This window comes from Siphateles boraxobius, unplaced genomic scaffold, assembly GCF_051911475.1.
Source record: "Siphateles boraxobius isolate OS27281-9 unplaced genomic scaffold, OSU_SipBor_1 30, whole genome shotgun sequence".
Lineage (NCBI taxonomy): Eukaryota > Metazoa > Chordata > Actinopteri > Cypriniformes > Leuciscidae > Siphateles > Siphateles boraxobius.
In genome coordinates this window covers 17,245,813-17,268,633 of record NW_027508920.1, presented here as the reverse complement: position 1 = coordinate 17,268,633, position 22,821 = coordinate 17,245,813, and the positions used below count along the sequence as shown (strand labels likewise).

General features: G+C 36.7%; 2 protein-coding genes across 7 annotated transcripts in view; one reads left to right on the top strand and one right to left on the bottom strand.

Annotated features, from left to right (window-relative positions):
* The window catches only part of st14a (ST14 transmembrane serine protease matriptase a), a 28,041-nt gene extending 15,859 nt beyond the window's left edge, over nt 1-12,182 (bottom strand). The window contains exons 1-5 of one of the 3 annotated variants that reach the window (XM_077248362.1): nt 12,091-12,182; nt 11,474-11,573; nt 2,403-2,562; nt 2,178-2,308; nt 2,023-2,093 (exon numbers count right to left, since the gene is read on the bottom strand). In XM_077248362.1, coding sequence (XP_077104477.1) covers nt 2,023-2,093; nt 2,178-2,308; nt 2,403-2,562; nt 11,474-11,518 — 407 coding nt within the window. In that variant the 5' untranslated portion in view covers nt 11,519-11,573; nt 12,091-12,182. Of the gene's footprint in view, nt 1-2,022; nt 2,094-2,177; nt 2,309-2,402; nt 2,563-11,473 lie in introns of all 3 variants that reach the window. The other 2 variants (XM_077248363.1, XM_077248364.1) reach the window with 2 other exon arrangements.
* A 5,936-nt stretch (nt 12,183-18,118) lies between these two features.
* Nucleotides 18,119-22,821, top strand: part of aplp2 (amyloid beta (A4) precursor-like protein 2) — a 95,948-nt gene continuing 91,245 nt past the window's right edge. For 2 of the 4 annotated variants that reach the window (XM_077248368.1, XM_077248367.1), the window contains exon 1: nt 18,119-18,474. In XM_077248368.1, coding sequence (XP_077104483.1) covers nt 18,403-18,474 — 72 coding nt within the window. In that variant the 5' untranslated portion in view covers nt 18,119-18,402. The remainder of the gene's footprint in view (nt 18,475-22,821) is intronic. The other 2 variants (XM_077248366.1, XM_077248369.1) reach the window with 2 other exon arrangements.

Below are 22,821 nucleotides of genomic sequence, written 5' to 3'. Positions count from 1 at the left end.
ATTAAATTGAAAAAAGTGGCACAAATAAATACAATAGAATAAAGATACAAATAAAGACAATTAAAGAGAAAAGTTTTTGAATAGGTCTAACACTAGTATTTATATACAGATACTGAATAAAGTAATCAAATGGAAAATAACACTGGGTAGTATTTTAGTCCTGAATAAATTAAATACATAGGCTATTAATCCTGATTCCTTTAACTTAAAGCCATCTTTTGTTGTTTTGACAACAAAATTAATGACAGACACATATGGCTGCCGTCACTTTAAGAGCTAGTGCACGGATCCTGTGTTCATTATACTGGCATGCGTTTTATGTTTATTAAAGACAAAACCGACTATAGCCTATTTAGAGTATAGCCTACTCACAAAGACCGAAATTGACAATTTTGCGTGTTAAAGCAATATAATCCGCGAAAAATAGTTACTAGCCAGCTGTTTTTGAGGCGAATTTTCTATGAATGTGCGCATAGAAAATAATCTCAGAGAGCGCGCGAGCACTGATTAGTTTAAAATCGCTTGAATGTTTAAACTGGTAAGACTTAAAAAGACTTCAGTCACGATGCACTGCTGGCCCGATTGTGCAAGTGAATATTCCGTCATGTCCCGACCTTACAGTCTATGGTCCCGACTCCAAAACGCGAGTGTGTATTATCGCCGCAGCGCTTGATGCCTGCCTTGCACAAAACATTATGAGAAGAGATAGAAGACGCGCGGCACCGCTGAACACTCACGCTGTTTGTGAAATTGCGTCTGGAAGATAGTTGTTAAAAGAATGATTTTATTTTATTGTCTGTGTGGATTACGATTGCGGGAATTTCCCACATTATAAATGGGAGACCTGCGGGAATGATTAGAATTATGCGCAATACCCGCGCCGAAATTCGAGCCCTGGTTCTGGACAGGAAGGATAACTCTGGGAGTTGGAAGGGGTGTGATCGCGATTCTGCCTTCTCACATCGCGATACAGGATCGTGGACCTGAGTATCGCGATTTCGATTTTATATCGCGTATCGTTACAGCCCTAATAATAACCGTAATTTTAATTTCACAGCAGAAACACTTAGATCACTGAATTCCTGTGGATAAATGTGTACTTTTTGGTGAAAATTAGCAAAAATACAAACTTTTTTTTTCTTCACTTTTTGAAGAGCCTGATGAAAATTGGTTCTTGATGTGAATAATTTTGAATATCTTTGATTTTGCCATGCAAGCAAATTAAACTTAAAGTGCCCCTATTATGCTATTTTAAGTCTCCTATAATAGGTTTCCATGCATCCAAGGTCAAAAAACACTTTAATTTTCTCACATACATTGCAGCATCACCTCATTTCTCAAAGAGTCTAAAAATGGTTTGTTCGAAGATTCAGTCGCTCTGAAACCCTCCTTTCCGTGAGCCTACTATGCTCTGATTGGTCATATGACACACTATGTTGTGATTGGTCTACTGCTTACACCACGTGTTGGTATCAAAACACTTATTTCCATATCTGAATTTTAGCTCCGGAGGCTTGCTCAGCGATTGATACACAGTGATACAAACAGGAACGATGGTGTCGGTTTTTCTGTATTAATTTTAGCATGCCTTTTGAAGTGCATCCAAAGTGGATTTGAAGGGCTGAAAAAGGCATCTTCTCGACAAAACCAACCAAACTCTTGCAGGCCTCAGCTTCAACTACAGTGTTTGAGGGCGGCTCAATGTAGACATCGATGAAGACAATAGGCTGGCATTATGCAAATGTTTTACACTGTTACGTAGGTATGTAACAGGTAGTTAGACCAGAATTGCTGACGACTCGTTTCAGCGGTTTAGCATCAATTCTTTCCTTTAGGAAACAATAACTTTTTGGTGCACTTTTTTCTTTAAAACTTTGCAGACTTTTACATTCACAAGATGCAATATTACACAATGCATGAAAGGTAATATTTGAAAATGCATAATAGGGGCACTTTATGAGCAGGTACATGACCAATTTTTTCTTTTTCTTTTTTCATGTGGACAATCAGATGTAGACGTACCTGAAGGCTTGAACTCTGGAACCAGCATAATATTTTGACAGTAGTGGAGATTCTGAGTACATTGATTTCAGCTGAATACGGAAATAAAAATAAAAATAAAAAACACTTTTCTCTGTCAACACTATGTGAAAAAGCAGCTTTAATTAGATTCTCACCTGAGACATGACTTGTTTTGCCAAGTCTTGAAACTCTGCACTGTCTGGGTTTTCATACGCATCCACAAAAGCTTGATTTGTTATCCTAAGCGAGCCGGTGTAAATCTTCTGTAGATTAAAATCCTTCCGGACTGCAGGAGACACGAACCAACAAACATGTGATCAACACTGATGATTGACACTGGTAACAGTGTTATGCTGTGTATGACTGCAGTATTGACTTACAATGGAAATGCCAGACCAGAACCCCTACGATCAAAGCCAAAACGGCTGCCAAGATCACCAGACCAACAATGATCCCAACTTTCCCAGGGCCCCTTTTCTTCTCCAGCTTTTTATTATCTGATGCTGGCAAGAATGTGACAGCTTGGTCCCAGTCCTTGTCCTATAAGAAAAAGAGGCAAAAGTAAATTCTCAGTAAATTTCAGTGTGTCCGAAATGCTCCAGAATGCTGCAGATAGAGTGGTCTTTAACGAGCCGAAGAGAGCACACGTCACTCCTCTCCTCACAAAATTGCACTGGTTGCCAGTTGCCGCTCGCATTAAATTCAAGTCACTGACTTTTGCCTACATAACCAATGGCGCTGCTCCCTGTTACCTAAACTCATTACTTCAGACTTACGTGTCATCCAGAAACTTTCAAGTGACCGTCGTCTTGTGGTACCATCTCAAAGAGGCACAAAATCTCTTTCTCGGACCTTTACCATGACTGTTCACTGCTGGTGGAATGATCTGCCTAACTCAACCAGAGCCGCTTCAAGAAACCATTTTCAAGAAACCATTTTCAAGAAACGGCTGAAGACATCTTTTTCAGCAGCACTTGATCCATTAATACTAACACTTTCTATTCTATTCTATTCTATTCTATATTTATTTATATAAACACAAGACGATGTACTGCATTAGATTAAACTGGTAAGGGTCATAGCACTTGGATATTGTTGTCCTATTGTTAGTTTCACTGCTTCTATTGTTCTCATTTGTAAGTCGCTTTGGATAAAAACGTCTGCTAAAAGAATAAATGTAAATGAGTAATTGATCAACAGTATAAACTTTTTTTTAACAATACATGAGCTCAAACTGTGTGTAAATCAACATTTTTTTTTTTATTTAAAAAAAATAGTGTTCATCATTGACAAAACCAGTGCCCTGGGTAAAAATAAATTGTGCATGTAAAAATGTGGTTTGGTCTGTGAAAATTTGGACTGCTTTTATATTTGCTCTAGTTACTTAATATCGTAATGCATGGTTATTTGGTAATTTAAGCAATACAATTGAAGAGAATACGTTTTCAATACTGATTTGATCGTACAGATGAATCATGCACAAAAAGATACATGCACAAAAAGATAAGGAATGAGTATTGAGAATGTAAATAGTGTTGACCGAGAGAAATCACAGTGGGTACACGATCAGACTGATGACGGAAGTAGAAGGCATGTAGGACTGGGTATTGTTCAAAATCTTTCGATCCGGTGCCAATTTCGATACCTCAGTTTCGATACAGGTCGCTAACGATACTTTTTCAGATATCAATTTTATGAAATCCATTTGAACAAGATTACATAACACATAATTTTTTCCATTTGACTCATGCTCCTAGCCAGTGCAAAAAGGAACAAAAAAAGCACAAAGGAACAAAAAATGTTTTATAAAGAGCTCATGCTCACCAAAGCTAATTTTTAAAAAATAAAAAATACAGTTAAACTTGTAATATTGTAAAATAGTATTACAATTTAAAATATTATTTGAATATATTCCAAAATGTAATTTATTGAAATTAAATGAATTCAAAGCTGAATTTTCAAAATCATTACTTCAGTGTCACATGACCCTTCAGAAATATGAAAACAGTTTGCTGCTTAATATTTTGGAAACTATGATAAATTTTTTCATGATTCTTTGATGAATAAAAAAATCAAAAGAACAGCATTTACCAAAAAACTAAATATTTTGTAAAATTACACGTTTTAATGTCACCTTGATAACTTTTTTATCCTATTCCTTACTGAAAAAAAAATCTGACTAAACACATTTTTGAACGGCAGTGTACATTCAGTAGGTTATTATTTATTGCGATATAAACACTGTCAGAGTGATCAACAAGGTATCTCTTTACTAACCAGTTGAAGCAACTTTTATGTTTACTCCGTGCACGGTCAAGGTCTTCATCGTATTTGTCGTGGTATACCGGTCTTAGCAGCAATTATTTTACCCCAAATACTGCATCGCGCGCTGTTGGTATCGAGCCTGGAGAAATGTACCCACACTTTTGATCGACTTTTCCAGATCTTTAAGGTATTATGTGTGTCTGCTCGCGTCTCATATGAATATGTGCGCGGAGAGTTTGTGTGTGTGTGTGTGTGTGTGTGTGTGTGTGTGTGTGTGTGTGTGTGTGTGTGTGTGTGTGTGTGTGTGTGTGTGTGTGTGTGTGTGTGTGCTCGCGTGTCATTGAGTATGTGCGCGAGTTTGTGTGTGTGCTCGCGTCTCATATAAGTATGCGCGTGGAGAGTTTGTGCGTGCAGGCAAGCGTAATATATGAGTAGGCTATGTGCGGGGAGAGTTCCGCGCGTCTTGTGTGCAGAGTTTGCATGTATGTGCATTTTTAATATGTATTTGTTTGAGCAATGACGTTGACGAGTTAACTCCTTAGGTATCAAAATCTGGAACCGAACATCATGTCACTTTTCGATACTCGATAGTATCGAGGCAATTCGGTCGGTACCTAAAAAGTGTCGAACTTGGTACCCAGCCCTAAAGGCATGATACACTCACCTAAAGGATTATTAGGAACACCATACTAATACTGTGTTTGACCCCCTTTCGCCTTCAGAACTGCCTTAATTCTATTTGGCATTGATCCAACAAGGTGCTGAAAGCATTCTTTAGAAATGTTGGCCCATATTGATAGGATAGCATCTTGCAGTTGATGGAGACTTGTGGGATGCACATTCGGGGCACGAAGCTCCCGTTCCAACACATCCCAAAGATGCTCTTTTGGGTTGAGATCTGGTGACGGTGGGGGCCATTTTAGTACAGTGAACTCATTGTCATGTTCAAGAAACCAATTTGAAATGATTCGAGCTTTGTGACAAGGTGCATTATACTGCTGGAAGTAGCCATCAGAGGATGGGTACATGGTGACCATAAAGGGATGGACATGGTCAGAAACGAAGCTCAGGTAGGCCGTGGCATTTAAACGAAGCCCAGTTGGCACTAAGGGGCCTAAAGTGTGCCAAGAAAACATCCCCCACAGCATTACACCACCACCACCAGCCTGCACAGTGGTGACAAGGCATGATGGATCCATGTTCTCATTCTGTTTTTCTGACTCTACCATCTGAATGACTCAACAGAAATCGAGACTCATCAGACCAGGCAACATTTTTCCAGTCTTCAACTGTCCAATTTTGGTGAGCTCTTGCAAATTGTAGCCTCTTTTTCCTATTTGTAGTGGAGATGAGTGGTACCCGGTGGGGTCTTCTGCTGTTGTAGCCCATCCGCCTCAAGGTTGTGTGTGTTGTGGCTTCACAAATGCTTTGCTGCATACCTCGGTTGTAACGAGTGGTTATTTCAGTCAAAGTTGCTCTTCTATCAGCTTGAATCAGTCGGCCCATTCTCCTCTGACCTCTAGCGTCAACAAGGCATTTTCGCCCACAGGACTGCCGCATACTGGATGTTTTTCCCTTTTCACACCATTCTTTGTAAACCCTAGAAATGGTTGTGCGTGAAAATCCCAGTAAGTGAGCATATTGTGAAATACTCAGACTGGCCCGTCTGGCACCAACAACCATGCCACGCTCAAAATTGCTTAAATCACCTTTCTTTCCCATTCTGACATTCAGTTTGGAGTTCAGGAGATTGTCTTGACCAGGACTACACCCCTAAATGCATTGAAGCAACTGCCATGTGATTGGTTGATTAGATAATTGCATTAATGAGAAACTGAACAAGTGTTCCTAATAATCCTTTAGGTGAGTGTAGTAAATGCTATTCTGACCCTAAAATTTGAACAGTAGTGTAATTTGCTCTCTATGGAAGACTGACCTATAATTGTGTCTTTTACAACCGCTAACAAACTCAGCTATCTTAGAGTTCCGTCACATTACATTGTTCATGACCTATATTCTATTTAATATGTATCAAAAAATGTGCCAAAACAAAAGTTCCGCCAAAGTTGGAAGTTCATGGAAACTCTTATAGAAGAGACTTCTGATTTTGCAATTAGGATACAAAGTGTCTAAAGAACAAATCAACCAAAAATAAACTGCTAATTCCCAAGGAAATTCTCAAGGACTTCTAAAAAGTTTTAGCTTGTGTGTGTGTGTGTACTGTGTTTGTGGTTTTTCTCTTTCTTACCGCATATTTGAGACCACAAGTTCATAAACATTTGTCTAACCATTCTTAATGAACTTTTCTAACATCAACAAACTGTCACATGAGGGTCATGACATGAGAAATTAAATTTGCCTTGATCTCTTGACATAAAAGAGGTCTTTGTAACAATAAAACATCCTGCAAGTTGCATAGCTTAAAACAACATCCTCATTATAAATAAAGCATTAATTTAATCAAGCTCCAAAAAACGCTTGTTTTGATATTGGGGGATCTGTGACGTCACAGGGGCAAATACATTTGCATATGCCTGCCTCCAGAGCAAGAAGACAATTATTTTGTAAACGAGGCACAGTGTAATGGAGAGTTACACTGCAAAGAAAGCAAAGAAACTTTTGTTGAAAGATGAAGCAGCCAGCTGTATTGGCTCTAAATTCAGCTGCATCATAAATCGTAGGCAAACGATTTCATAATGCTTTGTTTGAAAATGACGATTTTAAATGGATAATGTTTTCAAAACTCTTCTGTATGATAGCGAGTAGGGGTGTAACAATACATGGATATGGATCGATCATACGTCTAACGATACAATGCATCAAAGCCACACGTAAAATATCTCCACATCCTCACGTAACGTCCATCTACAAATTTCCGCCAAAGCACGCATTTTCATTTACTCACCAGTTCTATGTCAGCTGAGGAGATTAATATTACAAAGATTAACTGAGTGTTTTATTATATATCATAGCAATTACTTGGTTTTGTTTAACTCTGGAGTTATCTGCTTTTGCTAAAAAAACAAACTTTTAATAAAAACAAACATTCAATTAACTTTAAATTGTAAGTTACCTGTATTTTTTTTAGTTATTATTACTTAATCAAAACAACCCAGCTGCAATTTGATTGATATTAGTTGGAATACACAATAAAAAAAACATGATTTATGAAAATGAACAAGAACGGAGTTGTGGCGAGCAGGACGAGGCCGATGGCCGTGAGAGAGCGGCACGAGGCCGGTGGCGTGATTACTGATGAGCAACACACCGGTCTCATGAATCTCACGGAGGAGCGGACAGCATAAAAGGAGGAGCGAAGACTGTAAATGACGAGAGGACAGGCCTGGATTTATGTTTTGTTTTGTTTATTTTATTATATTTGACAGCAATCGTCGGTGAGGGGCTTTTACTTTCGTTTTGTATTTGTTTTATTTTGTTATTAAAGTTGTTAAATGTTTGCCGGTTCCTGCCTCCTTCCGATAACATTGAACAGTGTTACAGGAGTTATCCGTTTTAGCAAATTAACTGTTCTGTTGTAAATGTCCCAATTGTCCCATTACCCCACAGATGATTTTATACAGAATGTTAAAATTGTCCCTTTTTGAGGGCAGTAAAAACTCGTCATTTTGTGTGTGTCCCTTTAAATGCAAATTGGCTGCTGCTCAAAGGACGGAGCTTCAAGAGCTTGTGTATGTATGTGTGTGTGTGTGTGTGTGTGTGTGTGTGTGTGTGTGCGTGTATGTGTGTGTTAGCAGGTCCAATTACCTCAGGCAGACACGCACTAAAATGTCTGAAACTGTTCTGGCTTTTATGTCTAAACTGGAGTCGGACAATGATGGAGAGACTCAAGAAGAAGTGAAAACGCCGAATTCAACAGGATGTTTTTGAATGATTAGTTAATGAATAGCTGATGTTGAATTAACTATCTACAATTAGCATATTCTGTCACGCTAATCTATAAAATCGCTCGTGTGGGAACTGTTGCAAGATGCCTACAGAGAGACATGCTATTGCATTTGTGTTACGTACTGTATTGCATATGAAAAGACGGATGCAACAGCTTGAGCAGACTCACAAATGTGCTTTACTGCTACAACTCTTCCCCTTCTCAGCTTGGACTGCGTGTTCCCGGGGACGGGGTTTATGTAAATTTTAGGGATAGTGATGTCACTAACCTGGGAGGAATCTCGTGTAGTCCCTACCAGCCGTTTGTTGTAAGTCCTTAAAAAACGATTTCTTTAAAAGCAAATATCTGAAATGTTGCTCAAAGTTCAAAGCAAAGGATTGCTTTGAACTCTGACCGTTATAACTGCAGACGTTATTCATGCTTAAACAGCGACATTACACAATAACTAAAGATAGAAAAGTGAAATCAACCACCGCTTTAATTTTTTGAGTGAACCTGTTAAAGTAATAAAACGAACTCAATGTCATGACCCCTTTAATAGTTCAGAGTAGAGTTGATGCCATTTTTAAGAGACCAGAATGATTGCTGTTCTTCTAATCAGACTTTTTGTTTTGGTTTGAATTTAAGACATTCAACTTTCAAGTTAATGAGTGAAGAAAGACCTGCTGTAAATGAATGAACTCCACCTGGGTCGAGCGATCGACATTCTGTGACGACATGCATGATGCATGAAAAGCAGCTGATTGCTAGTGAATAAGGGGGTATTCCCTGAGTCATTTTCTCGGTGCAAGTTTCATCTGTGGGGGTGTTTGGTCATAGTAATGCTAACAGCCGTAAGCATGTCGTAACAGATCTGTGGAATGCGTTCAGGCTTACACACACATCAGACAAATATAGAATAACATTCTGTGGTTGAATGCTGATCATTCAAAACACATCAAAATCCTCAGTTCTTCCCATGCGCTCCAAAACATTTAACCTGATCTATAAATAACTAGCAGTGTTGTTTAAAAAAGACAGCTTGCCCAACTTAAAATCAAAACAATCTACATCAAAGCTATTCAAGGGAGTAGCATCTTCTATTTTTTTTAAATACCTTTTATATCTTGATCTTTTTTACAACCCGAATTCCGGAAAAGTTGGGACGTTTTTTAAATTTGTATAAAATGAAAACTAAAAGACTTTCAAATCACATTAGCCAATATTTTATTCACAATAGAACATAGATAACAAATGTTTAAACGGTGAAATTTTACATTTTTATCAACTAAATGATCTCATTTCAAATTTGAGGCCTGCTACAGGTTGGCATGGGGCAATAAATGGCTGAAAAAGCAAGACATTTTCAAAAGATTCAGCTGGGAGAACATCTAGCAACTAATTAAGCTAATTTATAGCAGGTCTGTAACATGATTAGCCTTTTCTAGAATTCGGGTTTTATATCTTTCTAACTTTTTTGTGTTAAACATACAAACTGAAATATTTTCACAATACATACAAATAATAAAATGTGAAACCACCCTAACTTTTGTGAAGGGACTATTTTGAGCCGGTTGTGTCACTACTTATAATTCCTAGAGCTTCGCAACTAGTGACAGACCAATATTTAGTCAGGGTTATTATCATTACCTAAAACTATTAAAACATTTCTGTTAATTGAAATAAAACTGAAATAAAATATAAATATTAGTTGGAAAAACTTAAACTAACCTGAAATGGGTTTAAGGTTAAAGCACCGAAATTATTACCTTAAAAAAAAACTATAAATAAATTAATAAATTAAACCTAAATAGAAATATATTTAAAAAAAAACTTTTAAAATGTCAAAAGCACATAAAAAAGTACTAAAAACATTAAAAATAAAAGCCAATTCAAAATATTAATACAACTGTATATATGAAAAATAACACTGATTTACACATTCCAAAAACATCCCTGTCAAATTTTTAATAAATATTGTGTAAAAATTACTATTAATGTTATTTTCACACTGTAGTCTGTTTCTCATTTGCAATTTTAAATAGTAATACACTCATTGGTATTATTTCGTCCAACAGTCACCCAGTACACTGAAACGATTTGGTGTACGACTTACTTTCGAAACAATTTCAATTTCACCAATAATTACAAAGAAACTGGATGTAACGGAAAATTGAATCAAACATTCTGAAGTAGAAAGAATACAATTTTCTTTTCAAACGTACTCCAATAATCCGATTTGGAAAAACTTTTTTTTTCAGTTTACCCTAGATATCAAAATCGACATTGGCTGTTGAAAACCCTGTATCTTTCTCCACCACTACATATCACCAGAGTACGACTGTTTTGAATCTAATCCTCAAGTAGATAGTCAGCTACCAATAATCACCAGAGACATAAAAACTGCTATTGTGGACTGAAAGCACTTCACTTAGGGTCTTGTGAATGTCCATTGACACCCTTTCCTCAGAGACGACAATGCCAAGTCAGCAGAATGGCCTAAACTCACACTCCCATGGGTGATCTATAGAAATAAAAATCCCTTACACATGCCAAACCAACCAAGACGGAACGAAAAGTGACTACAGACAGGAAATGAGGTCTGGCACATTTCAAACATGATGTGAAACCTCCAGTGGCGTCAGAGGTGGCATGCTTGTTTGGTTGGTAAATCAGTTTTGCCCACTAAAGAGCTCTTTAACATTATTTTATGCACTCAAACATCAGGTTATGCAATGTGTCACTCTGTCATTCATTGCGTCATTTAGACCAAAACGTAGAATATTATCAATACTAGCTTTTATCTTGCTCTTTAAAGAAAGACCAACCAAGTCGCAAACAAGGCTCAGCTAAATTAAATAGAGCTGAACATAACTAGAATAATGTGTAGCCAGCCACTATGAAATTTGTGTGACGTTTAAAGTTCTTATTCATTTTCAACGCATTTCCAGGCCTGGAAACCACAATTTTATGATTATTAATGGCATTCCCATCAGTGTGTGAACCTTGATGAATATGGGAAGCAGCCTAGCACTGCTGTTTAAAGTGGACCTGTTAATCACATCTCTAACTAACCACAATCTTGTTTGGAGTTTCACATTTCCACCTCTTGTAGTTCTTTATCTTACACCTTCTGATAAACAGTTTGACACAACATGAAATACATTCATGCGAGAGAAAAAATACACACAGCACTGTTTTTGGTACATAAATGTGATATTTTCAGTTCTTCGTTAGATGAAGGTTTGAAGGTGCTTGGCAGGTTGAAAAATATCAGGTTATTAATGTGGCGAAACTTACCGAAGTACCGGGAGTGTAACGCATTCCTCCATCCATAGGGTCCATGTCCGAGAGACCACCGGCAGAATATCAACACACCTTTCTTCTCGCACGTCCACTTCTGCTGACAAAATAAGGCGAGCAATTGTGTATTAAGAGGGAACAGACTTGTTATTCTCAGCTGAAGTCAAACAAGTGTGGAAAACAACAACGCCCATAACAAGTGCACGCGACAACAAAATAAAACATTTAACCGTCCTAAAAAAACTTCCACATGAACTTTCGAACAAACTAAGACTTGTAGCCTAAATCACGAAAACGAAATTACACGATTCAAAAGAGATAGATTTTTGTCTTCCGCAGAGAGTGAAGTTTGTGTCGTCTACCTGTGAGATGAGAAGATATTTCCGGAGAGATTGGCGATACAATGGGAGTGACTAGCTCAAGCGATACTGTCTCTACAGGTGTGCACTATACCTTTAAACACATTTAAATCCAATTCCACACTACAAAAAACCCCTCAAAGTAAGGTGAATACATCCGTTAATATTTCAAAACGAATGTAAGGTTAATTTTAGGTACGTATATGACTCTTTAACGTTAGTATCGATCCGTGTTTCGGCTGCGGAGTGACTCACCTTACGCGGGTGTGGGCGTCGTCTCAATCTAGGGTGCTGCCCTGCTACCTACTTAGACTGCATGTTTGTCCATCTGATACGGAACGCGCTCATTGGGCCGAAAAGGCTGACTAGGTAGGGAGCGTTCTAGGTTTTGAGACCAGCTTTGAGCCTGTATTCAGCTTGATACAAACTCGACATACAGGTTTCTGTTGCATGAAAATGGCGTTTCCACGAAATAGTGCTTACTGGAAAAACTGACGACTAAGCTTTTCACATACAAATTAAATATTAGTGTTATAGCCTATAGTAAAAAAAAAAATATTGTTCAAATGTATTTGCTTAAATCAATTACCGAATTTAAAATATAATTTAACAGTCTATAAATTAATCAAAACAATCTCTTGAAAATAGGGGAGAGAGGGGGTAGTTGCAACACTTTCTTTGAGTTTCTCAGATAGCCTATCTGATAATATATGTACAATTTACACTTGACGTAGACAAAAGTCAAACGTTGCAACTGACGGCCTACTAGGGGACGGTTGCAACATTCATTTAAATGTAATAAAATCATTCTTTAACGTTATTTTCAAATTTATTTATTTTACTGTGTTTGTTTAAGTGAATATTGGAATATACTCTTATATATTCTTGCAAGGTTAGGTGGCAAATGGCAAAGTCTTTTGCCTCAGAGTCAGACCTCAGCATGTTGCAATGTCCCTACACTCACATGATAAAACGTGCTATGCTAGCTTGACACACATGCTAGCTGTACCTTTTAGAAGCTAAGATGAAAAGGACTTTTCAAATATAGAAAATTATATGACTTAAAATGCTTCACACAAACAGTTTAGACAGTATGACAAAAAAATCTGATCATAAAAATACTTTTGCAGCTAATTAGATCAAAATAAATATTACTAATTAATAATCGTTATCATTAATTATTAATATTTGGTTATTATTTGATGTAGCAAAATTAATACCATAATCAACTAACCTGTTTGTCTAGCGATTCATTATTATTATGAATTAATTATTTATTAATTTTAAGAAATGTTAATTTCCGAGGAGAAATAACTTTCTTACTGTACAGTACTCCTCAGAGCATGTAGTCAAAATCTGCATGATTAGGTACTCCAGTACATGAGCATGACACACAAACAACTTAACGTGTGACATGAACAAGACTTTATTAGCTAGACTAAACGCTTAAATCTTATTTACATATACTTGCATACAGTTTTTTTTTTTTTTTTTGAGGGAAAGAGAGCTGAAGCAGGATACAGGAAAGCAAGAAATTATAGCATTGTTTGAAATTTCGCAGATCAACAGCCTTGAGCAAACCATCAGTTTAAAAGGGGTAAGGATACTTAATGTATCAAATAATGAGACTAAGTTTGATACTTGCATGTCTCACCCATTAGAATTAAACCCTCCTGATACAATTCATTAAGGCTCCAGTTGATCTTTGCTGATGTTGTCTTGATGAGTGAGAAGATGTTTGAGTCATAGGATCTTTGGTGAATGGAAAGTCAAGGTCGCAGCCTGGCACAAGCTTGGAGGTCCATAAAGACTTCTATTTCAGCATCATCTTCACATTAGAATTTCTCAGAAAGAGGAACTACTGTGTGATCTTGTGATCAGTGGTTTTTAAATTGTGAAGGTGTCACACACTCCGGAGGTGTTCCTTTTGAGGGTTACAATTTTTTGTCTTTTAGCAGGGCATTTGCATGTAATTTGATTGGATGTTTAAGAGAAGAACCTTCAAGATTCTTTTAATTAATTAAATAAGAAATTATTTCTTTCTTAAAATGTTAATAAATTATAACTTTTAAAATTGTAACTGGTTTCCAACCAATCATGTCTTTTTCTCTTTTTAGTTTAACTGAACATGTGAGCAGTTAAGGATACTCATCTTCTCTTCTCCACAAGGTAAGTAACATTAAATCTATACCATGACTTTATATCACTTTTTCCTTTTAACATGGTAAAGGCCTCATTCTGTCCATTTTTGCTCATTTTGGCCTTCGTGAACATAATTGTTTTTACATAATCAAATGGAAGAGACACAATGTAACTCAATTGTGTATTTCAGATGCTGTCACGTATCATAACCTCATCGTCTGCCGAGAGAAACTGCCTCTCAGAATACACACATAATGAAGGACGTAAATAAATCATAGGGGATTGTGAAGATATTTCACTGGAACTTGGTCTTCATTACATCTATATCGTGTTAAATGTCAATTGTTATTTATTAATGTATTCAGCTAACAACTGTTATTAGAGCACTGTCATTTTTGCTACAATCTGCCATGTTGACAAAACATGCTGTTTTAAAAAAAATATATTCAAAACCCAAATAGAGGTAACAAGAAGAAATAAGACCACATATTAATATATCAAATATATTATTTATTTATATATTATTGTATACAAATAAAATGAATAATATAAAGATACTAATATACCAATATTAATGAAAATAAATATCACTGAAAAGGTTATTTATAACACCATTAAGGCCCTATCTAGCACTTTCAATTGTTCTTTATTGAACCTTCAACACTCAAAAAATTATCTGTTGAACCAACTTAATTAAATTAAGGAAAGCTTTTCCATGAAATTGAATTATATTCATCCAACAAAATCGAATTTGTTTGAAATGATTTGTTGTAATCTTGCTGTATGAACTTAAATTAATTTGGTCAAGACTACTAAAAAAATTGTGTCATTCCTACTAGATACATTTTTTGTCAAGTTACCCAGATTTAATTTTTGTCCTGCCTAAAATCACCAACATTATATAATTTTAGCTAGTTTGACTCTATAGTTACTTCCAATGATAGTAGCCACTATCATTCAATTTAATTAGAAACCTTTTCGCATAGTAATATTAGATATGACATACGCAGGTCTGCAAGTGAGGTTTAATGCATATATAGTGTATACTGAGTTCCCACAGCCTAAACACAGTCGTCACTCTTCTGCATAATGGTAACCACAAAATTCAAAAACATTACATAAAGTCCTCTAAGTTTCTAACATAACTGAACATTAAATACTAACATCAACTAACAACATCTTTCCATTTACTGAAAAAAACATAAAATAACATTTTAATCCCTAAATTTACCCTCCTAATGCAGTCCCTTGCAAAGCATGCTGGGAGCTACAGATCCACTGCCAAGTTAGGTGTCAACAAAAATAATTCATGTAGTTTTCACACAAATGAATTAAGTAAACTTCAGTTTTAAATATATTAGGTTGATTGAACACAATTAAATTAAGTTGTGACAAAATATTAAACAATCGTGTTACTTTTGCTTATTTTAAATTAATTAAATTTAACAAGAGGCAAAATTTATTTTTTTGGGTGAAGCCTCTGCCCTCTGGTACTGTTCGTGTTTCGGTCAAAAATGACAGATACTTTTTTATTTCAATGGAATGATTGTGCTATATTTTACTTTGAAATATTTTGTATTTTAAGGAGGTTTATGGTACCAAATTATATTTATGCTGTAGTTATTATCCATTTATTCACTTTTTGAGCATGGACCTGAACATGAAACTTCCAACTTAATCGGTCATAAATCTTGAATGCTTTGGGAGCACTGAGGTAAGTTGGGTCTCTTTTTAAAAATTGTAAAAAAGTGTAAAAAAGTGAACTTGAAAAAAGTTTTACATTTTTTGGTATTAAAAATGCACAAAAATACCATTTTCATTTTTAAATAAAATATATATTTTCCAAAGCATGTTTTACTCTAAAACTACAAGAAAAACTAATCCTTAAATATTAACAATTTTTGTTCCAAATTTGAAGTTAAATTAGCTGTCAGTCAGAATTTGTTTGTGCGCAGTACCAAATAGTTCCAATAGGTTTTTTTGACCACAAACAATACATGTCTGACAATTTTTTAGGACCATTTACCCTTTTCAAATCATGTCATGTTTGTGTTCACACACCAAGTGCCAAAATGTTTACCAAGTTTTGTACCATTTGGTACCACAATATAAACATCAAAATGACCGAACAGCACCATGAGGGTTAAGTTGCTTGAATAAGAGATGTTTGTATCTGTCAGAGAAGAGAACACACAATCAAGCTTGTCAGTTACTTGCATAATAGGTCATAAATGCAAATAAAATCAATTGTAAATACGGCATGTTCTGTAATCTGTCTCAGCTTATGCAAACAAAATGACTGCTATTTCTAACATTCACAATCTCACCAATACAACATATTCTGTCTCTATTTTTAATTATCTGTATGACAAAATACATGGATAAATTATTAGATGAATGGCCTTATTGATCTTTGAAGGAAGCAACAGCAACTACACAATATATAACCAACACACTGTACACTCTGATATACAATATATGAGATATTATAGGCTACGCGGTAAACAACACAACAGAATGTGAGAAAACACAGCAGTTAAATGAATGGGTTACACACAGATGGCAGACGACAGTAAAAGCTTCTCTGTCAGATTTATTGACGATTGGATTGTGTAAATGTGGTGTGATGCATGGGAGTATTGTTGTGTAATAGCAGCAAGTGGAAAAAAGACCATTGACTTCACTGTCACATGGAGCACCTGTAGATCCGTGTAAAGCAGTGTCCTGCTGTGTGACATTCTGCACTTCATCTATGCAGAATTTAGTCTAATTTTGATTTAACTGGTAAATGGACTGCATTTATATAGTGCTTTAACAGACCCAATGGCCACTAAAGCGCTTTACATATTGCCTCACATTCACCCATTCACTCACTCATTCATACACCGACGTCATCAACTGCCTCCAACTGCCTCTTGTAATAAAATATCTCTCTCTCTATAAAAGAAATATGTATAAATAATCTTATAATCTGTTGACACCACTAGGACTGGATATGTTTTCACTGGTTGGGAAGACGCTATATGAATGGGGGAAAATAACAATGTCCATATGTTTTTATTACAAGTTATTACTCAAATTGTGTAATAACCGAGGACGTATATTCCATAAATGTGTCATAATTGATGTTATATAACCTGTAGTCAGAACACATTTAATTCTATGATTAAAGCTATCCCTAATTATTTCATATGTTTGATTCAAGGATATCTTTCAATTCTGAAACCAGCCACCTTTTGTGTCCCATTTTAGTTGAAGATGTCGATTTTGAAGAAATTAAACTTCCAAACAAAATTATTAGACATATGTTTGATAACATCTTATTCCCTATAGCATTGTATAAAAACTTGATTTCGCAGTTCTTCTTCTTCTAAAAAAAAATTTCACTGTTTACGAACAACTTAGCCTACTTAAAATGCCCATTAACTCCCAAAGCTAAGGAAATCCATTTAAAAATTATAAATGGTGTATATCCATCCAGTGAATTTGTACAACGAAGATTTGAATTTGAAACAAGTAATTGTGTTTTTTGTGATAATATTGAAACTACTGATCATTTATTTTTTCATTGTATGTATAGGCTTTATGGCTTGATATTCATGACTGGCTTTACCCAAGGGTTCCTCACAGGTTCCTCATCTCGAAGTCTTCTCTCACACGGACATTATTTATGGACTCGTTATGGAAAACAATAAAGACGATTTTTGGTTATAACATCCTTATTCTAGTAAAATTTTATATACACAAATCTAAATTTCTGAACGTGAAACCTAAGTTCTGTATATTGTAGTTCTGTAGTTCTGTGACACAATAACAGTAGTATTTTTAAATTTCGCGGCTTTTCTCCTCTGGACGTTACTATTACTAATTATATCATGACCAAATACAACCAGAAACAAATGTTCAGTCTTGCTTGTGAAAGATAATTCCTTGAGACCTGTTTTCAATTGTGTGGCGATTTGTCCAGCCCCAAGCAGCACACGAAAATTTTTTCTCAATTCTCGCTATGAGAAGTATGAGAAAGTTGCCCTCCGCAATATGGCGGCGCCGTTGACGTACGCTCCAGCAGCCAATAAGGCGTCTATGTATTTATTATGTCTATGCACACACCCATGTATCCTTCATTAGATGACAGCATGATGACATCATTTCCGGTAGGTCCCAGCATCTGACGGCCGGTGGCGCGCTTGATCGTGTTTTAGAGCTCGAGCTCAAGCGCGTGCAGTGACACTCACTCGGAGACATTCCACACGCGCTGAGTGCGAGATCAACGGCACAGTGGGAAAAACACAGGAGAGAGAGAGACACACACACAACGACCACTCGAGGACGGTTGGCTTAGCTGTTTTCCTTTTTAACAGCCTCTTATAGAAATCCACAGCGGGATAATTTCAACACAAATCTCCGCAGAGACTAACCGTGAAGATGGGTTCAGTCCCGGTATTATCTGTGCTCATTCTGGCCATCGCTGTTCCGAGTCTAGCCGGATACATTGAGGTTTGTGCGCACTAATATCTCACACGCGTTTACATGATTATTATTGTTTACACTGATATTTCTCTTCTGAAATGTGCCTTTTTATTGTGCTTTTTATATTCCTGATATGTTAGTAGTCTACAAATGACGTCCAATGCTCAGCCTATAAAGTCATTAGTCTAATAATAAGAGTCTGTGAATTGTCCGTATCCCTGGTTGTGTTTATTTAGTCTAATTCAGTGGCAAAAGAGAAACTTATTCAAATGTAATATTAAATAATTGGTATTTTGTTCCTTAAAGAACAAAAGCTGGGCCAAGTAAAACGATTAATTGTCTTTCTTTAGACGAGCTCTTGAGATATGGCTAAATGTCTTTATCTTTTCGTTTTTGTATTTATCTCCCATCTTTATTTGTGGAGTTGTATTGAAAAACTGAAACCTAAACAACATTGATTCTGTCATAATGTCAGTTTGAAGTCCATCATAGCTAATATCTGAATGTGCATTTATGATAAAAGGCTTTCAAATATCCCTTTAACCTATAATGTTAGTTGTTTTATTTTTTGGAAAAATCGTTCAAAAATTTAAAGTATGGATATGCTAACTGCAATCTTGCATTGGAAAATGTCACACTTTATCAGAAGAGGCCTTTGAAGAGTTTGTGTTTGCTCCGAGTCAAATATCAAAGAATCAAGCTGGACAATCGGATTCAGGATGTCCTTTGATCAGACCTTTATATAACTAAAATGATTCACATCGTTATACATATTCATCAGGAATAGCTTTCAGGTGTTTGATCTGAACAGCATCTCTTACATGACAAGCTTTAGGAAGGTGATAAAAACACTTGCCATGTTAAGGACAAGTCTGTATCTGTCAGAGAACCCTGCATCAAGCTACGGTATAGGCAAATTATGCAAATGAAATCATGTGGTATGTTAAAGGAAGTCAAGTTTATGAACTCTTAAACTGGTAAAGCTCTCACACCATTCCTGGATGGTCCTTGCCTGGTTGCTTTAAACCCAATCACAGCTGCCCTTGTCCTGCACTTTTTCATGTGTGCCAATAGGCCTTTCCAATAAGAACTCAGCCTGCCGCAATGATATGACAAATTATAAAACAATTATTTTCAAAGCCTGAAATAATGGCAATAATGCACTGAAATAATGAAATCTCTTTGTGTAATAATTGATGCATTTAGAGAGAAAGGAGCTGCCTGTGGTTCACGAGGAGATGCAGTGATGTTTATATGCAAAGATTTGCTTTACTGTAGAAAATCAAAGAATCATTTTACCTTCGGATGAGCCTATCATATTTCTGTTATCACTGCTTTTTTTCTTTGTTACACATTTGGCTCCTTGTATCCTTGATTGTGTTTATCTGATAGCTCCTCGAGCGCATGATTACCATGGTAAAATGTTATTTTTGGGAGAGGTGTGTGTTTCCAGAGTGTGTGCAGCATTATGATGCTGGTTGGCAGGAGTGTGATGCTGTGCTACTGAGTCTCTTTGACCTCAGACCTGATTTATAACCCGACGGGGAAAGTTCTGCAGAGGTTCTGCGTAGCCCCAAGCTCTCACTTACTGCAGGAGAGCTGCATCCATTGAAACCTCCAGTTTCTCCCTCCCAGTGCCGGGGATGGGAATTATTCCTTTGCCTCTGCCAGGTGCCATTGTGTTTGTAGGAGACAAAAGGAATGTGTTAAAATCGCACTGGGCTGTCTGTTTGAGTGTTAATGCTTTACTGTTAACTCTAAAGCCGGTGCAAGCTTGGATTTGACTTTTTTTGTTTCCTCAGCTGTGGATATGTCCCTTTTTTATTCTGTTACAGCCATACGTTATATAACCGTACCACTTCCTGTCTCAACAATAAGGATTTTTCCTGTTAGTTTCAGATTTTTACTTGCCCAGACGACAGTTTCCCTGCCCCCCCCCCCCTCAAAAGTCTCTTATGCTCACCAAGGCAATTTATTTAGCATAAATTATATTACAATTTAAAATGTCTGATTTCTATTTTAATGTTTTAAAATGTAACAAAGCTGAATTTTTAGCATCATAACTCCTGTCTTCAGTGTCACATGATCTATCAGAAATCATTTTAATATGCTGATTTGCTGCTCATGAAACTTATTATTATTATTTTTTTTACTGACCCCAACTAATATAATGCAACTCTCGATAGAAAAAAACCCCCATCAGAATACAAATGACAAAATGGGCGTCAGGGGTGAGGGTTTTTGTTAAAATCATCTTTTTTTAGAACTGAAATGGAGGCATAAATGTATTTATACACAGAAATAACAATTGCAGGAAAGGCTATCGCACTCTTTTTTTTTTTTTAGACAAATTGAAATCAGAAAACAATGTACGCTGGTTATTTAATTGTTTTTATTTTCGGCTTTTGCATTGCATCAGCCTGTTTTTCAGCTATTGTGCCATGAGCATTGCATTTTTAAAACAGCATGTCTAGTAATAGATAAGCTGCTCTTGAGACCCATGTATATACGGTTACACTCCTTCTCGCTTTTTTTGAGTGCAAGAATGACCCCTGTCTGTATGTGCATGCAGCCTGAATTGACGACATAAATGCAGCACCGGGCTGAAACTTAATGGCGCTGGCCTAGAGCTATCCTTATTGTTCCCTGTGTTTGATCAAATCCAGTTTTGCATCTCAGTTCTCAGTGAGTCAGTTTTGGCTTTTATAGCTTGGATAATGACTGGCTCTACTGCTTGAGTTTTTGCTGTTGTTGTCACATGGGTTTTAATAAAAAGTATAAAATCAGGGGAAAAAAAGTTTATTTGAAACGAGTTCATTTCTTGAACCATTGATTTAGAAGCAAGTTCCTCTAGTAATTCATATGAACAAACTTCCCAGCCCAAAGACCAGCCTTGCTGATATAACATGTTGCCAACTAATGCAACACAGGCTTGCTGGAATTTCACTGGCGCCGCCAAATCATATTTGTGTTGTGTGTAAAGCAAAGCCAAATCATATGTGTGTTGTGTGCAAAGCTTTTTTCACATTTGACTGTTTTCACTGATTGTAATAGCGCACAAGCTTTGGCACATTCCAACGTGAATAGTGTTTATTTTGTATATTTGAAAATGCAACATCATGTGTGCTCTAGTATCCTGCTGCTGGCAAAAACATGATGATCATTCTTGTTGTTCTCATCATCTGAAGGCACATTAAAACACTAAACTTGCCATACTTGGGAGTTGCGCAAACCAGCTATCGTCACCCTGTGGGTTCAAGAGAAAGCTGCAAAAGAGCTTGTAAAATTCTCTGTTGATGAGTGGGAGTGTGTGCACTCTTTTCCAAGCCTCTGAGATGGTAAACAAAAAGTGTTGTCTCTTCTCCAGCTTGCTCAAGGGCTCGACTTGCTCTTGTTACGCAGTCGTGCAGCACTGCCTCCTGTGTTCAGTGTTGTGACTCTGGGCTTGTGCAGTGATGCATTGCATTGCAAGGAGAAGTTGAACAAAAGGCATTTTTGCAGTGCAAAGGCAGTGCATGTTTGTTTAGTTGTTTTTGTAATTTTTCATCAATGATTACGTTTACATGCAGCCAATTTTCGGGTTAAGGTCACTATTCGGGTTTCTGAAACATTAGGAATAACCCGTTTACATGCGTCAGCAGAGAGAGTTACTCCTGTATACATGGAATTGTAATATCCCGATGTAAACGGCGACGCACAGTTAGTGTCTGGACTTACGGACAAGGTTAAGATGCAATATGCGTCCTTTCCCATTCTTCTTCCTGTATCCAAAGACAACAACAGCAGCAGCAGCACGCGGATAATGAATAGTTCGGGGCAGATAGCGATCGCCTTTATTTGCGCTTTGGTGCTGGTACTGACCTCGCTCCAAAAGTATGCTGTGCTGAGTCTCGCCATGATTATTTCCGGTATACTGCACGCGGGTTTTTGTATGCGCCGAGAAGCTCCTCTACTCAAAAGACCAAGATTCCTTGCGAATAGAGCATGCGCAGAACACAAATCATTATGGGGATATGCCGATACGCGTTTACATCACCAATAATTCGGGTTAGAAAAGGGGTACCCCAGGTATCATATCCCGGTTTTTACATGGATAATGACTGATATAATGCGTGACCGGGGGTTATTGCTAATATTCCGGTTTTGAACGGGTTATTGGCTGCATGTAAACGTAGTCAATGTGGTTCATCTCTGAAATTACTTTTTGGCTGTCATCAACTCTATACTTGTGGACCGCCCATGTTTCACAATCTGGTTTTAAAGGGATAGTGAACTCAAAAATGAAAATGGTCATCATTTACTCACCTTCAAGTTGTTCCAACCCTGTATGAAAATATATTTTAAATAATGTTGGTAATCAAACAGTTGATGTAC